Here is a 14,590-nt window from a genome sequence, read left to right as displayed (position 1 = left end):
CAGCCATGGCGGACATCCAATTTGACAGTGCGCTGTAAGTGTTCAATTCTCGGCAACCGACTATATACCTCATATTCCGTATCTTGGGCCCTCAGAACGAGAACCCAGCTGGCGGAGTGTAACCCCGCTCGGAGACAACAACAGCTCAAGCTGACCATAAAACCCACTCTCTAGCGATCTTCTTCGGCGCCTCAACCCCCGCGACACGAAACAGAACCTGCAGGCCATCACATCGATCGTCCCGGACCTGACCGAAGACCTCCTCTCCTCCGTCGACCAGCCTCTAGAGATCCGCCGCTGCCCGAAGACGAACCGGGATTACCTGCTCTGCGATTACAACCGGGACGGAGACAGCTACCGCTCGCCTTGGAGCAATGAGTTCGATCCGCCGCTGGAGGACGGCACGGTCCCCAGCGAGCGGGTGAGGAAGCTCGAGGTTGCGGCTAACGAGGCCTTTGATGTTTATCGGGAGCTGTACTATGAGGGAGGCGTGGGCAGCGTTTACTTCTGGGATTTAGACGATGGGTTTGCGGGCGTTATCCTTCTGAAGAAAGGTGGGCTTTTGCTATGTGCTGACTGGTGAGTTGTGGGCTTTGCTAATGGGTATTGCGGACAGGTGTTACGCCCGGAGCGAAGAGCTCGGGAGAGTGGGACAGCATTCATGTCTTCGAGGCGACTGATAGGGCGCGCATGTCTCATTACAAGCTCACGAGCACGGTGATTCTGCACTTGGCGAACGCGAATGAGGCCCTCGGCGAGATGGATCTCAGCGGCAATATGACCCGTCAGATGGAGGTTGATCTCCCTGTGGAGTCGGATGCGAGCCATGTCGCCAATGTGGGTAGGCTCGTTGAGGATATGGAGTTGAAGATGCGGAACTTATTGCGTATGTGTCACTTCTGTAGCTGTTCTGTCTTGACACGTCACATGCTAATCTGACTTGCAATGGCAGAGGAGGTCTACTTTGGCAAGGCCAAGGATGTGGTGGGTGAACTTCGAAGTAAGCCGCTTCTCTTGTCATGGTGGAGCTAAGGGAATGGATACTGATAGGAAATACAGGCCTTGCACCGCTTTCGGAAACCAATAAAGAGAAGGCTGCGCATCTGGAGATGATTAGGTCTATGCAGCGGTAGTACATCAGCCAGCCATTGCTCTCTAAGTTCTGCGAACTAGCGTCTGTGCTTGCTTGTTGTGTTACCATGAGCATGCCTTGTTCTTACTCCTCATTTCGCATCATCGTCACAGCTTCTGCCATACGTGTCAAGACCGATAATCGCTGGCAAAGACGAAAGTAAATAGGTATCGTTTCTTTTTCAGCCCCGACGAATAAACTCTTCCATTTAAGCACGCCGGGTCTGTTAACTGCTTCAATTGAATGTGTGGGTATCATATAGCACTACTCATTGGCCCCAATAAGACGTAGTTTGACTTGTAAGACCAAAAACGTCAGCACGTTGAGTTAGGCTGAGCAGTCGGCGCCTCGAAATGTTTGGGCCTCTCAATCGACCTCCATCTTGTGTCCACCTTCTACCTTCACGCTCGCAGCTGAGGAATCGCCAAGTTGCTCGACGAACTGCCTCGCTGCAGCCCATAGCTCAGCTTCCTTATCTTTCCCTACAGTGTCCTTCCTGCTATTCAGCCAGCTGACATCCAACGGGTTCGAAACACCCGTTGCCCCTCCGCCAGCGCCAGGTAGATCACCCGTCCTCGAGGCCGACTCTGGCGCTAAGATAGCAGCTTCCTCCAGGGCGTATACCTGGCGACGTAATCTGACATCTATGGAGGAAAGCAGAGCGAAGTACTGCGACGTAGCCTCTTTAAACCGCGCTTTATGCGACTCGAGAGAAGTGTCATCCGGAGAGTCGGACGTCCTGGCGTTCGTGAGGGCTTGGACAGCGAGACCGGCGGAGTGAATTAGTTTTGCAACATCCTGCGAGCGATCAGTGTCTGGTAGCTAATTGACGTTCTGTGACGGCCGCGTAAGGTTCGTTTGTGTCTCTCTTGAGACTCGCGCAGAGCTACCTCCTTACCTTGTCCACCTCGTTCAACTGGCGGATCCGGTCAGCTGAAGTAAATACTTGAACCGGTTGTGCAGAGCTCCTCTCCTCGGCCATCTTTTGACATTTGAGGGATTTCACCAGGAAATTTGTTCCAGTTCAACCCAATTGAAGATAAGGTCAAAGTAAGAGTAGCCTGAGCTATGTCTTATCACGTGTTGTGATGCCAACCAGCGACAAATCCGATTATCTAAGCTAGCCCATAGCGCTAACCCCAGACAGTCCTAGCTCAATATCAGAAACGTGACTTCGCAAGCCTCCCGATTTACAGAACCATCCAAAATCAAGTCACTTTCGCATCTTGTCTTCGCTTTTCGTCAGAACGCAGCGAAGCCAAAAGACGCGACCGTCAGTATCTGGACATCTAGCGTCGCGCCATGTCTGCGCCAGGCGGGGCTCCGAGCCCTGCACCTCGAAGTGCAAGCATCGGCCCCGGTGGTGGTGGTATGTCTATGCCTCCCCAGCAGCCCATGGGAAATACCACTCCAGTTGGAGCACCGACTCCGGGCCCACCACCGCCGCCGCCGAGTGGTGCGATGTCGCAGCAGAATCTGAATCAAATAGTAAGTATTGAAGACATTTGTGCATGAGTTTCGTGGGTTTCGCGTAGAGTACCTTGCATGTGTGGGGATTTTCGTCGTTGATAAGCGGCTTGTTTTGGCTGTGTTTCGTTTGAACGAGACTCTTGGTGTTCGTCTTGAGACCCATGGCTGCAGCTTTTCATGTAATTTGAGGACGAAGTCTATCATGATTCTGTGTTCATTTCTTAGCTCGCTTTTGCATCACGTGCAGACCTTTTTTTACTGTGTTGCTAATGTTATCTAGGTCATTGATTACCTGGCCAAGAAAGGATACAGCCGTACTGAAGCCATGCTGCGCATGGAATCGGCTAACCAAGAAATCGATGGCCGTCCTTTGCCTCCTCTTGGCGAGGATGCACGTCCCAAGTATAGAATGGGGTTCGGTAAGGAGATCCCTTCTCAACATATCATTTTCATATACTAATGTGGCATGCATCTAGACATACTGAAAGGCTGGGTAGAAGACAATCTAGATCTGTACAAGGTAAGCCATTTTCTCTTCATTAACATGGGCAATGCTTATTGTCGAACAGCCGGAACTTAGGCGCGTTCTATGGCCGCTCTTTGTCTACTCCTTTCTCAACATGGTGACATCCTTTTATCCACAAGAGGCCAAACAGTTCTTTGATATAAACAAGAATTTGTTCCTCCCGGAGCACACAGACGATGTCCGTAAACTGGAGCCCATCAGCCTTCCTGAGCATGTTCAGGATAACTCTACGGCCAAACTCTATCGGAACAACAAGTATCGCTTAGTACTCAGCAACCCAGCATTCTCGAACCTTATGCAGTTTCTCGAAAACAAGTCGAAAGAGGGAGGCTCTGTGATGTCAGCTATTCTGAGCAGTTACTGCACAATCATTACCAAAGAGCGTGCGTCCGACGATCGTTTCAGCTTCGCTGCTATGCTAGGTCAAGCTGGAGCAGGGCAGACATTTCCCGCTGAAGACGAAGGCATTCCCGGTCACCATCCCGGATCGGCCTACACCGGCGATAATCCGGCCATGGCTGGAACATTACCCCGGCTCCGACTGGGCAAGCTTCCTATGGAATCTACGCTTGAGACCGACGTACGAGGGGAATTAGCAGACGAAGATATGAAGAACCCTCCGGCACCTGGCCACAACAGTCTCGTGCAGGAGTTTGACCAGATGATCAAAAAGGAAGAAGACGATGAAGCGCCCAGTCGTGCCGACATTCCATATCCTCCCTCGACTGCTCGCGATGTGGCTCTGGAAGTTCAAAAGGTGAAAGAGAATCGTGACCGGTTCAGGATCGAGGGCCGGACGGGAGGTGTTGGTCCTGCAGTCAGTGTTTGCATGTTCACATTCCACAACACTTATGATGGGTGGGTAATGACCATTTCTTTGACTGTAATTTTTATTAATGAAGTGACAGAATCAATTGCCTGGATTTCTCCGACGATAATATGCTCGTTGCAGCTGGTATGCAGGAGTCGTATATTCGTGTTTGGAGTACGGATGGCAAGAAAATCCAAACGACCTACGACAACGTGGATGATGCGCCTCCCTCGAACTCGCGTCGTCTGATTGGCCACTCTGGTCCGGTTTATGCAGTAGCATTTGCACCTTCTGCCACACGCTCAGAGGGCGCTGTAGCGCCGACCAACGCCCGTTGGCTGCTTTCCTCGTCTGCAGACAAGACCATCCGACTCTGGTCCCTCGATCTATGGCAGTGCATGGTCGTCTACAAGGGCCATGATCAGCCTGTTTGGGACCTTCAATGGGGACCTTTCGGTCACTACTTTGTTTCTGGCGGACATGATAAGACTGCTCGTCTCTGGGTTACAGACCACATTCGTCAGCAGCGCATTTTCGTCGGCCATGATCAAGACGTGGACTGCGTCTGCTTCCACCCGAATTCCGCCTACGTCTTCACTGGCAGCTCCGACCATACGGTCCGCATGTGGGCGGTCACCACCGGTAACGCTGTGCGGATGTTCACTGGTCACACCGGCAATATCACAGCCTTGGCCTGCAGCAGAGATGGCAAACTTCTTGCATCCGCAGACGATCAAGGATCCATCCTCGTGTGGGATCTGGCACCGGGAAGATTGTTGAAGCGCATGCGCGGTCACGGGAAAGGAGGCATCTGGTCCCTTAGTTGGAGCGTTGAGTCGACCGTCCTGGTCTCTGGCGGCGCCGACGGCACTGTCCGCGTGTGGGATGTCACCGGCCCAGCCCAAGATCCGTCCCAGGGTCGTGTAGTCGGCGAAGGCGGAGCAGGCACCAAGGTCGATGCTGGCAACCCTTCGGCCGCTTCCACCCAACCCTCGACTTCGGTCGCTCCGGGAATGGGCAAGAAGAAAGGAAAGGATGTCGTCGTCACACCTGACCAGATCAGCGCCTTCCCAACGAAGAAGAGCCCAGTCTACAAAGTCAAGTTCACCAACATGAATTTGATCATTGCCGGCGGGGCTTATCTCCCTTGACGAGAAATTGTGAGTTTCGTTACGTTGCAAAAGTGGCGCCAGATACCCGTATTGTATTTTGATCTGTCTTCCCTTTCATTTCCCATTGCTCAGTGGACTATCATAGTGCTTGGTGGTTTGGTATTCGGCGGCGTCGTGGGGGGAGGCATCGGTGTTAAATTGGCAATAGTACAAAGAAAGACCCTGGCTTTCCTCTGTCCAATAATGCTTTAATCAAATCCGTGTTTGTAAGTCTATAACCGACGGCAATCCCTCTTTGTCGGGAAGCCGCGCAACATTAGATTTTCGCTACTACTCTACGGCTTCTGCATATGTCCCGCGCTGCCACCGCCATGCGAAGCACCAACCGAAGCCCCTGCACCCTTCTGCATGGCAGCGGAAGCCTGCATATCAGCCACCTTTGGCGGAAGCACCAGCGCGCTCCGATCATTCCGCTTATAAAAGTCCACCAAGATCTGCGCCGTCTTCGCCGGCGTATCCTCCTGGACGAAATGGCCCGCTTCGGGGAGGACCTGGAGTTGATATTTTCCTGAGGGTTGCACGCACACAAGTCAGCAGGAAACGCGGTCAATAGGGAAAGGCTGAAACAGACCTTGCATCTGCCCGATCATCAACTCCTTATCCAGCCTATCTGTCCCGGCTAGCAGGAGGAGTTTGCCGCCGCGCGCCTCCAAGAATTTCCGACTGAGGCCGATGAACCAGTCTTCCCAGAAGGGCTTCGTGGCGGAGAGGTTGGTCCGCCAGACCCATGGTTTGGAGGGGTCTGAGGGCGTTTCTTCTTTGTATAGGAGGGATGGGACGGAGACTCTGGCTGAGGTTCTGTTTCGGATTGTCCGGGACCGGGTGCTGTGGGCTGGTTAGTTTCTAATCGACATTTCTTTCGGTGATGTAGACGGAAGATATTTGACATACTGCCACTCAATTCCCGATGTCAACGAGGGAAATCTAGAAGGACGAGTGGAGAGATATTTCTCCATGCTTTGGAGGGCATCCATGGCTGAGCCTGTGTGATTTATTGTCAGTACAACACATGAAATAGATAGGCGCATCATATACATACCCTCGACAACATCCAGCACCGCATAAGCCAGTAATTTGTTGCCGAGCTCCCCCTTCTTCGCAACATCAGTAATCACCGCTCCCCCGAGACTATGCCCCACAAGAACCAGGTCGGGAAGCTCCCCCCAGCCCATTTCCGCCTGGGTCTTGCGGACCACGTAGACCAGGTCTTGGTGCAGGGTCTCTAGGCTGAGATCTAGCTCGACAGCTCCTCCATCAGCCCGTTGCACTGAGGTCTGACCGTGGTCACGCGCGTCTAACGACAGGATCCCGGCTTTGGGGAGGACCTTGCGGATTTCTTCTGCGCAGGTTGCGAACGAGAGACCTGATGAACCGGCTCCATGGTGCATGACAAAGAGCGGGCCTGAGTCGGTGGGTGGCGTGAGATAGACATGGTGGATGATGCGGAGGGAGTCGGTTTCGCGAGTTAGAAAGAGCTCTTGGGCGAAGAAGTCTGACCAGCTCAATGAGGACGAGTCGGAGGATCTGGATGTCATTAGCTGGAATTCTGACAACTTTCTCATGGGAGTCCTATGGGGTTGGTTGGCAGTGAATGCATCCGGAATGCACATGCATCTACAGTACGACAGTGCTAACGTACCCCTGGCTGGCTCTGGCAAACAGCTGCCTGCTCGGCGAGGGAATGACAGTCCCTGCTGATGAGACTGAAGACGAGTCCTCATCGTGACTGCTTTCGGCGGGCTGGTTCATTGACGAAGAGTCGAATAGAGGAGGGGCCTCGGGCGGCAACTTGGCCAGCTTTGATTTGGCAAAAGCCTTGTGAAGATCGCTCATGGGCGGTTAATATCTATGGCTATGGTCTGATTATAAATGCCTCTATATCGCCGTCAGAGCAAATTCGTTGATTAGAAGGGGAGTTCATTTGACCATCTATTCGGAGATGGCGTTGTGGTACCGTGGGGTAAGCCCAACCTTAACAGGGTGTTTTGACACTGGACTAGATATAGCGGGATAGGAGGAAAAAGAGGACCGACGTCTACAATGATGGTTTATATTGTAACTCAATTTTGTCTTATTATTGACGCATCATTGACTTGCAAGCAGATGTTAATGAATGTGTTGCTGGTTGTAGTAGGCGGGCAGTGCCGCCCTGAGCTGGTGGGTGAGTAAGCACCGGTCGCTGCTATAGATGAATACCATCATGTTCACGCAGACGGGATGGTCATCGGATGTAGGAGCTTTAAACTTGTTCAGTACGATATTACGGCCATTCATGGGATTACTCCGATCAGTTCTACTCGTACATCCATGGTGGGGAGTAATTACGACCAGATTATTCTGTTTGTGCTGGTGTATAGGTTACAATACGCAGTAAGATAGAGATATCTTGATTGTTGTAGAAATGGCAAGTCTGCAATTGGTACACCATTGTCCCACTATTTCTACTGACAAAGAAGAGAGTAGATATAACCACATATATCGAGCCGGAGGTGGCCAGATCCCATCCGGCTCTCCCTCTGCATTCCGCGAGTGACGCGCCGCCTGATGCAAAAGTCCATGCTCCGAGGTATGGCGATATGGTCGCCGTTTTGCCTCGCCTGGGAGATAGCGCTGTGTAATGCAACCCGTGGTAGATGGCCGTTTCGATCTGCGCCTTGAAGTCGGCCCACTCGCGCCCATCCGCGTAGACCAATACCAGGCCACAGACTGTCGCCTCGGGGAAATTCAGAACGTGAACCTGCCAGAGAACACGCATCGCATAGCGGATATTGCGGACGTCGTCGTCGCCCAGGGCCTCGGCTGCCGCGTTCTGTGCGATGTGCTAGCGGTGCTGCACAGCCTGGGCACTGGTCCGCGCGGCCTTCATCTCATCGGTCATCGCAGCGGAGACCGCCCTGTGGGTGAGATCGCGGTCCGCGGCGCTGAGTCGAACCCGTTCAGCCAGGAGCCATCCGGCTTGGTTGCGGACGACCCCAGCCGTTAGGAGGTGGGCTTCATTGGACGTGAGGGCACCACCATTGTGAATGGCTTTGGCGACGACTGCACTCATGCTCTGTCCACAGGCGCTTCGGCAGAGGGCATCCTCTTCCTCTGCGGGCGGGCGATGGGGGACGATTCTTCATCCTGCATCGGTCAGTGAGGATGGGTCGATAATGGCGCGGTTGTAGAGTGTCCGCGTCGCCTCATCCAGGCCGCGAGGGCTGGTGTCTGTGTTGACTGTGATGGCTCCATCATACAGCTGGAAAGACATAATGGCAAGTCTGAAACAAAATGCAGCCAAAACTGATCATGCAGGAAAAGGCGCTGTGGGAATGTCGATGGCTGGGTGGGACGTGACTGAGGGGTGGGACAGTCTCCAGGGCTGATGATCACCTCCTGGTCCAAAATCTTGTATACTGGTTGATGAAGTACATTTGAGATGGAATGGGAGGCCTTCAAGAGGCTTGTCTCCTGGCCAGCTGTTGAAGTTGCCCATGCTAGATGGTACCAGCAGTTGCCCTGAAGCGAGAGAGATATATATAGAAAGGCTAGCCGATCAGATCAAAACATAGCACCTCTACCTCTCTCATAATTGGCCAGAAACAGTGGCTCCTTTCCCATGTCAACAGGTCTATCCATAAAGAGGTAGTTATTTAGTTAGTTAACTACTTCTATGATGATGAGTAATCAAATATCACGTGGTCTAATGGATCGTCGATGACCTCACTGCGTCTGCAATTCAGGGATCAGCAGGAGCTGCATCAATGGATCTTCAATGAATGTGTCTATCGTGGCTCTGGGACCGCCCATGATCAGCTGGACACAAAGCTCCGTTTCCGGTAGCAAACATGAGCTTATCTACTGCCAGATCCTGTTCGGTATTACACGCTCGCCTTGACAATGAGCCGCTCGCTGGCTGCGTTCGTCATGACGTCAACTCCTCCAGGGATTCATGATCTACCTTACTATCGTTGCCTCTCTAGCTTAATTTTTATTGTTCATAATCCACCTATCCCTTCTTAGTCAAGGCCATAATTAATTTATTCTTTGCGCGATATCTCTGACAGAATAGTCATAACGACTCCACTGTCTTCTATTACAGAAGTCCTGCCTATGACATAGACCGCGCAGAGGACAATGGTTTCACTGTGGCGGAGAAACGGTGACTCGGAGCGAGAGGAGCAAGGCGCTGATGGGGATGACAGAGCAAGAGGACAGCATCAAGAAGCAAATGAACGGACACGACTACTGCCGAGAGAAAACCAAGGATATCTGAGTCCCGATGATCCTGCAGTAAGTTGCGCATGTTGATGAGAACAAACCTCCTCCTCTGTTCGTGTTTCACTAACATCCTTTTACTATCAGGTATCCCCCTACAATCTATGGAGTGTCAGGGCTCTCAGAGCCTTGTCCTCTTTCTGTCTCGCCATCAGTTTCGTCTGGTGGACGTTCCTGCTCGTCTCCATCTTCGTCAGCCCTCCTATGATGCACAGCCGTGGCTCTGGCTTTTTTAGCCTCGCGTATACCTCACTCACCATCGGCTACCTCATCATCGCGCTGCTATTCTTTACTATCCCGTCAAAGGCTATGACAATATCCGGCATAGTGCTGGCCGTCTTTCTCTTCGTGGACATGTGCATCATCCTCGGCGTACCTCAGCTGCGTGTAGAAGAGGGCTGGGTCGGTATCACCTCGGTCGTCTGGGCCACCCTGATTTCCATTTTCAACGTCCTTCAAAACCGGACCGTTGCCTGGGGCAAGAGGGAGGAAGAGGAGCGCCTTACCGGACGAGAGGAAACCCGCCGGTCCCTCCGGGAATGGATTGCCGTGCTAGTCGAAACGATCATCATGGTCGTGTTCGCCATAGTCTCAATCCTCTTCACTGCAACTCTGATCATCCGCGCCCGCGATGCCTCCCTCCCCGCCCCGGGACAAAAATACCTCGTCAACGGAGAGAAGTACCAAGTCCACCTCGCCTGCGTCGGCCCCATCAACGGCACGACCGACGGCAAGGGAAAGAAACCACCCACTGTCCTCCTCGAAGGCGGCGAAGGCCCAGTTGAGGACTCTCTGCAACCGTTCATCGACGACGTCTACAAACAAGGCCTCATCAACCGCTACTGCTACTGGGACCGACCAGGACATGCCTGGTCCGACAATGCTCCCTCCCCACACTCCGCCGGCATGGCAGCCGATGCCCTCTCCGAAGCCCTTGCCCTCGCCGGCGAGGAAGGACCCTGGGTCCTGGTCTCCTCCGGCATCGGCTCCATCTACAGCCGGATCTTCTCCAGCCGCCACCTCCTCGAAACGGAGGGCATCATGCTCATCGACGCCATGCACGAGGACTACCTGGGCAAAGTAGGCAACCCCGGCCGTGGCTTCCTGCTCTGGCTCCGCGGGATCCTCTCCCCGCTGGGCCTGGACCGCATCTTCGGCGCCATCTTCAAGGGCCGCACGCGCGAAGACCGCGTCTACGGCCGCAGCGCGTACCAGACGGGCAAGTTCCTCAAGGCCAAGTTGCAGGAGAACCTCGTCGCCGAGTCGATGACTGCCTCCGAGGTCCAGACGGCGCGCCACGTCCAGATGCCCGATACGCCGCTTGTCGTCGTGAGCTCAGGGATCGAGGTCCGCAGGAGCGACAAGTGGGCCAAGACGCAGGAGGATCTGACCAAGATCACGAAGAACTTGAAGGACTGGGACATCGTCAAGGGTGCACCTCACGAGGTGTGGAGGACCACGGAAGGTCGACAGGTTCTTGAAAAAAGACTCAAGGAATTGGTCAAGGGCGAGTGATGATACACGTTTTGAGACGATTTCTTTTCTCCATTTTGAAGTTGTCTATCTGATTGTAATTTATCTAAATTGCCTTACGATTGTGATGTCCTCATATTTGTCCTTCTATATGCGGTCCATCCTTTTTTTGGATTTCTGTGCCTTCTCTTGGGGATCTCTCATTCCACGCGGGTACTACCTAAGTTAGAATGACAACAGCAATTAATAAGGTAAATTGCCCGGTCTGACCATTCCGGTCTCACTCATGACTATAATCAAGTTCATTTATAGGCGAGAACGGAGCAGTCTTTTGGATCGGGACGATACGGCCATAAAACTATTCAGAGTGTATACACCCATGGAGCTCTCGAACGCTGATATGCAAGTATGAGCCATCAATTTTGAAGTGCAGCGGAATCCGAATCTTCCTCTTCCAAATAAGGGTGTTTTTCATGAGGGCTGGACAGACTCCAAAGACCCATACCGGCAAGAAATCGTAAGATGATTGCAAAGGCACAGACGAACATCGATGCAATAGTCACTAAGATCGGATGCCGCATACCAACGATGAATGGCCGGACGATGTCGAAGCATAAGGTGGGCATAGGGAGACGAAATTCGAAAAGACGTGTATATCCATCGATTGAAGTACGGTAAGAAGATACATCCTGTTCGGAATCTGCAGCACGTTTCTGGTAGGCGGATAAAACAGCTTCCACATGCACCATGTATGAAACCTGAACTAGCGAGGAGCACCGCGGGCTGTGCAGAGGCTGGTATAGGGTCAATGTTATCGGAGTAGAACTGCGTATCTTCTGCCAGTGGGGAATCAATCTCGAGGGACGCGACAGCAAACCGGCTAAATGCTTCAGAAATGTGGTCTCTTTCGGTTTGCTAGAGGAGGCTCCATAGTCGGTGCTGAGTGACCTCAAGAATGCGATTCGGGACTCGGGCGAAAGTATAGCCCGAAGCAGCGGTAATCTATCACTGGTAGGTATCGGAGCTGGAAATGGCTTGTCCGGATCGCCTATTAGAACACGATAGGCATTGTCAACACCGCGATGGGCGACCTTCCGCTGATTATGAGGCTTATGTGGGCTCAAATCCATCCATGCCTCCTTTCTTTGCGCAGTTGAGGCATTTTTCCCTTCCGAAGGGAGATACTGCACAAAGCGAGAGTGTGGCCGAGGCCATCTTCGAGGCTGGGGAAAATTTGTGTGGTGCGACGGCGTAGGGTGCTTGCGCCCCGGTAAGATTGTACTTGCTCGTGGTTGGCCTTGGCCAGAAAAATTGCAACCGTCTACCGTAGCATCAGTGAGGAAAGGAGGCTTCGGTGGCTTTGGTGGTCTCCAAATACTCCCATCTTCATTGGTCAAGAGGCTGGCTCGGACGTTCTCTGAGCTGCATTCCGTCCAGGTGATTGCGATGTTACTCTTATGTGATGAGAGCACACTTTTTCTGTTTCGTTCGCGGTATAGGTGCGCAGACGAAAGGTGCTTTGCCTGTTCGCTTTCGGACGCCGGACTATTAGTTGGATTTGTGGGCAAAGGTTCGTCAAAGATGAAGTGCGTATCAGGCTGCCAACTGGAGGGTACTGTTGGAGTCGTGGCTTTGGCGTTCGTGCTTCGGTCATTTCGAACTCCGTCGAGTTCAAGCACATGAGACAGATCTAATCTGGTTGGGTACTCGTCGAACAAACTGCAAATGTCGTCTTCCGACTCCGTGAGCCTGGTCTTGTTTGGAGATTTTGAAGGAGTGACCGGTGCATTCTCTTGCAGACGCTCCTCCAGCGCGAACTGCAATGTATGTGAAGGGCTGAACTGTCGCTGCGATGTTACTTGGTCCATTCTCAACTATTGTAGGTATCTGAAAAAATGGGCAACGGCAGGCAAAGATATCTGTGAAGCTTGTCAATTAGATATAAGGAATCGAGGGGGAGGTTGAAGAATAACAAGTTTGCGGGCCAGATTAGGAAGTCAGATAGGATGCGAATCCATTCCGGGCAGGCGTGATCCCGTCCCACACAACGATCTCCTAAGGGTTAGGACTTCATAGTTCACAGAGTAGGGCACATGGTAGGATAAGGTGCAAGTAACATTGAAAACCTTGCCGGAGAATTGTTATAATTCTACAAGTTCAGAATTGCAATCGCGAGTGGTTATGTACATCAGGTATCTATTTCAGGACGGATTGCAGGGTCTCCAGAACCTGTGACAACGTTAGTCATTGAGTCTAGGTTCATGCTAACGCGTTTGTGGTTGACCTACCTCGAGCTCAATCTTAGCCTCAGCAATGTCCTGCTCGCTGCCACTACCATTGGCAATCTTCTGGACCTCGGCGATCTGGGACTTGACAGCCTGTAATTGAAAGATGACGGTCAAAAAAGTATATCAAGACATTTTGTTCGTTCCCACAACTTACATCGGCGCTGAAGTCCTCGAGGGGGTATGCCTCCACGGCGTTGATGCTCAGAGCGGAGTCAGGCTGAACGACGGCGAAGCCACCAGAGACTGGAGAACGCAGACTTGTTAGTGCGATGCTAAAGGAAAGCAATGCGACATCTTCGTGGTAACCGCGATATCGCAGAGCGCAAATCTTAGCGAGGTTGTCCGGACGTACGGAAGAACTTCTTGTTGGCACCACCCTCCTCAACGATCTCAACGAGACCGGGCTTGAGCTGCTCAATGGAGGGAACGTGGTTGGCGAGGACACCCATTTCTCCGGACTCGGCGGGGATGTTGACCTGGACACTGTAGGGGGAGGTCGTCAGTACGCATTCAAGTATGATTAGAACCGTTGGTCGTCGATCAGAAGGGAGTTGTTCGTCACGTACACGCCGGCCGACTTGAAGATAGTCTATTCCAGGATACCTGTGTCAGTTTCCAGCCTATATGCGGAGAAGGATGCGTTCAGTTATTTCGGATCGTACCTGGTGAGGAAGGGCCAGAGAAAGCTTGATCTTGTCCGACACAGCCTCAGCGTAACCTCTGCGCTGGAGAGGCACGCGGAGAGCAGAGGGACGAGCCCTGAGAGCAGAGCGAGCGAAGCGAAGAGAGCTCATCTTGCAATGGATGGACGGGAAAAGGTGGTGATGGTATCCCTCTTGAACCTGGGTCAAAGATGCAAAGGTCGAAGTCCGACTGCCGGTTGTTCCCTAGCGGCTCTTCGCATCACGTGATAAAAGTGGACAGAGGCATCAAATGACAACGCTCAAGTATTCAACACCAATCTTAGTACGTAATTGAACAACCCGAGATCGTTTGTTTTATACAAGGTCTGAGGGATCGATTGGCGATGAAGAAGTGTTTCTTCTATTCTGAAAGGTCAATATCTTTTGCCTATTACTAGGACAAAGAGTCCGTCGCGCATGCGACTACATCGATTGCTACGCTTTCGTATCCATTTCGGACAGCAATGGCATGATAAAGTGCCATTGGCAGATACTCAGATGTAATATCATTAGCATATACACTACTGACGAATGCATTGATTCCGGAATCTTACTCCGCAGTACATTTCAACATGCAGGTTTCAAGCAGCACGATATAAATCACGTGATATCAACTCCCTGTGTCCTTGATCTTCGTAACAGATATCCCATGCTTATGACAATGTATTTTCGCGGGCTTGCTGACCACCCAAGCTACTGTTGCCCCTACCACCTTTACCTGAAACAAGCAAGTGATGTCTGGCATGACTGACACTTGGCCATCCTCTATGTTAAGCGG

General features: G+C 52.2%; 8 protein-coding genes across 8 annotated transcripts; 3 read left to right on the top strand and 5 right to left on the bottom strand.

The window, feature by feature from the left end:
• Positions 1-5: 5 nt before the first annotated feature.
• Positions 6-1,133, top strand: cap2 (F-actin-capping protein subunit beta; the record flags this gene model as incomplete). Its single annotated transcript, XM_043295536.1, has 5 exons — positions 6-34; positions 175-554; positions 617-886; positions 953-1,000; positions 1,060-1,133. 5 exons carry the CDS (start codon positions 6-8, stop codon positions 1,131-1,133), a joined length of 801 nt encoding a protein of 266 aa, XP_043151471.1.
• Positions 1,134-1,498: 365 nt separating this feature from the next.
• On the bottom strand, positions 1,499-2,114 carry Aud_010702 (mediator of RNA polymerase II transcription subunit 11; the record flags this gene model as incomplete). The annotated part of the gene is made up of 2 exons (XM_043295535.1): positions 1,499-1,930; positions 2,031-2,114. The coding sequence occupies 2 exons, from the start codon at positions 2,112-2,114 to the stop codon at positions 1,499-1,501; spliced, it is 516 nt and encodes a 171-aa protein (XP_043151470.1).
• Positions 2,115-2,434: 320 nt separating this feature from the next.
• Aud_010701 (putative transcription initiation factor TFIID subunit) lies at positions 2,435-5,090 on the top strand (the record flags this gene model as incomplete). Its single annotated transcript, XM_043295534.1, has 5 exons — positions 2,435-2,620; positions 2,883-3,021; positions 3,079-3,122; positions 3,172-3,986; positions 4,037-5,090. 5 exons carry the CDS (start codon positions 2,435-2,437, stop codon positions 5,088-5,090), a joined length of 2,238 nt encoding a protein of 745 aa, XP_043151469.1.
• A 296-nt stretch (positions 5,091-5,386) lies between these two features.
• Positions 5,387-6,944, bottom strand: ppe1 (putative ribosomal protein/carboxylic ester hydrolase (Ppe1); the record flags this gene model as incomplete). The annotated part of the gene is made up of 5 exons (XM_043295533.1): positions 5,387-5,619; positions 5,683-5,936; positions 6,003-6,093; positions 6,151-6,635; positions 6,751-6,944. 5 exons carry the CDS (start codon positions 6,942-6,944, stop codon positions 5,387-5,389), a joined length of 1,257 nt encoding a protein of 418 aa, XP_043151468.1.
• Positions 6,945-7,443: 499 nt separating this feature from the next.
• Aud_010699 (uncharacterized protein) lies at positions 7,444-8,160 on the bottom strand (the record flags this gene model as incomplete). Its single annotated transcript, XM_043295532.1, has 2 exons — positions 7,444-7,920; positions 7,948-8,160. 2 exons carry the CDS (start codon positions 8,158-8,160, stop codon positions 7,444-7,446), a joined length of 690 nt encoding a protein of 229 aa, XP_043151467.1.
• A 1,067-nt stretch (positions 8,161-9,227) lies between these two features.
• Aud_010698 (DUF2417 domain-containing protein) lies at positions 9,228-10,883 on the top strand (the record flags this gene model as incomplete). The annotated part of the gene is made up of 2 exons (XM_043295531.1): positions 9,228-9,383; positions 9,456-10,883. 2 exons carry the CDS (start codon positions 9,228-9,230, stop codon positions 10,881-10,883), a joined length of 1,584 nt encoding a protein of 527 aa, XP_043151466.1.
• A 374-nt stretch (positions 10,884-11,257) lies between these two features.
• Aud_010697 (uncharacterized protein) lies at positions 11,258-12,709 on the bottom strand (the record flags this gene model as incomplete). The annotated part of the gene is made up of 1 exon (XM_043295530.1): positions 11,258-12,709. The coding sequence occupies one exon, from the start codon at positions 12,707-12,709 to the stop codon at positions 11,258-11,260; it is 1,452 nt and encodes a 483-aa protein (XP_043151465.1).
• Positions 12,710-13,037: 328 nt separating this feature from the next.
• Aud_010696 (F1F0 ATP synthase subunit delta) lies at positions 13,038-13,923 on the bottom strand (the record flags this gene model as incomplete). Its single annotated transcript, XM_043295529.1, has 6 exons — positions 13,038-13,070; positions 13,130-13,219; positions 13,284-13,372; positions 13,482-13,612; positions 13,696-13,718; positions 13,792-13,923. 6 exons carry the CDS (start codon positions 13,921-13,923, stop codon positions 13,038-13,040), a joined length of 498 nt encoding a protein of 165 aa, XP_043151464.1.
• Between the last annotated feature and the right edge of the window lie 667 nt (positions 13,924-14,590).

Source organism: Aspergillus udagawae, assembly GCF_001078395.1.
Source record: "Aspergillus udagawae IFM 46973 DNA, scaffold_9, whole genome shotgun sequence".
Taxonomy (NCBI): Eukaryota; Fungi; Ascomycota; class Eurotiomycetes; order Eurotiales; family Aspergillaceae; genus Aspergillus; species Aspergillus udagawae.
Note: the sequence above shows the minus strand (reverse complement) of the source record. Positions and strands in the feature narration are given on the sequence as shown.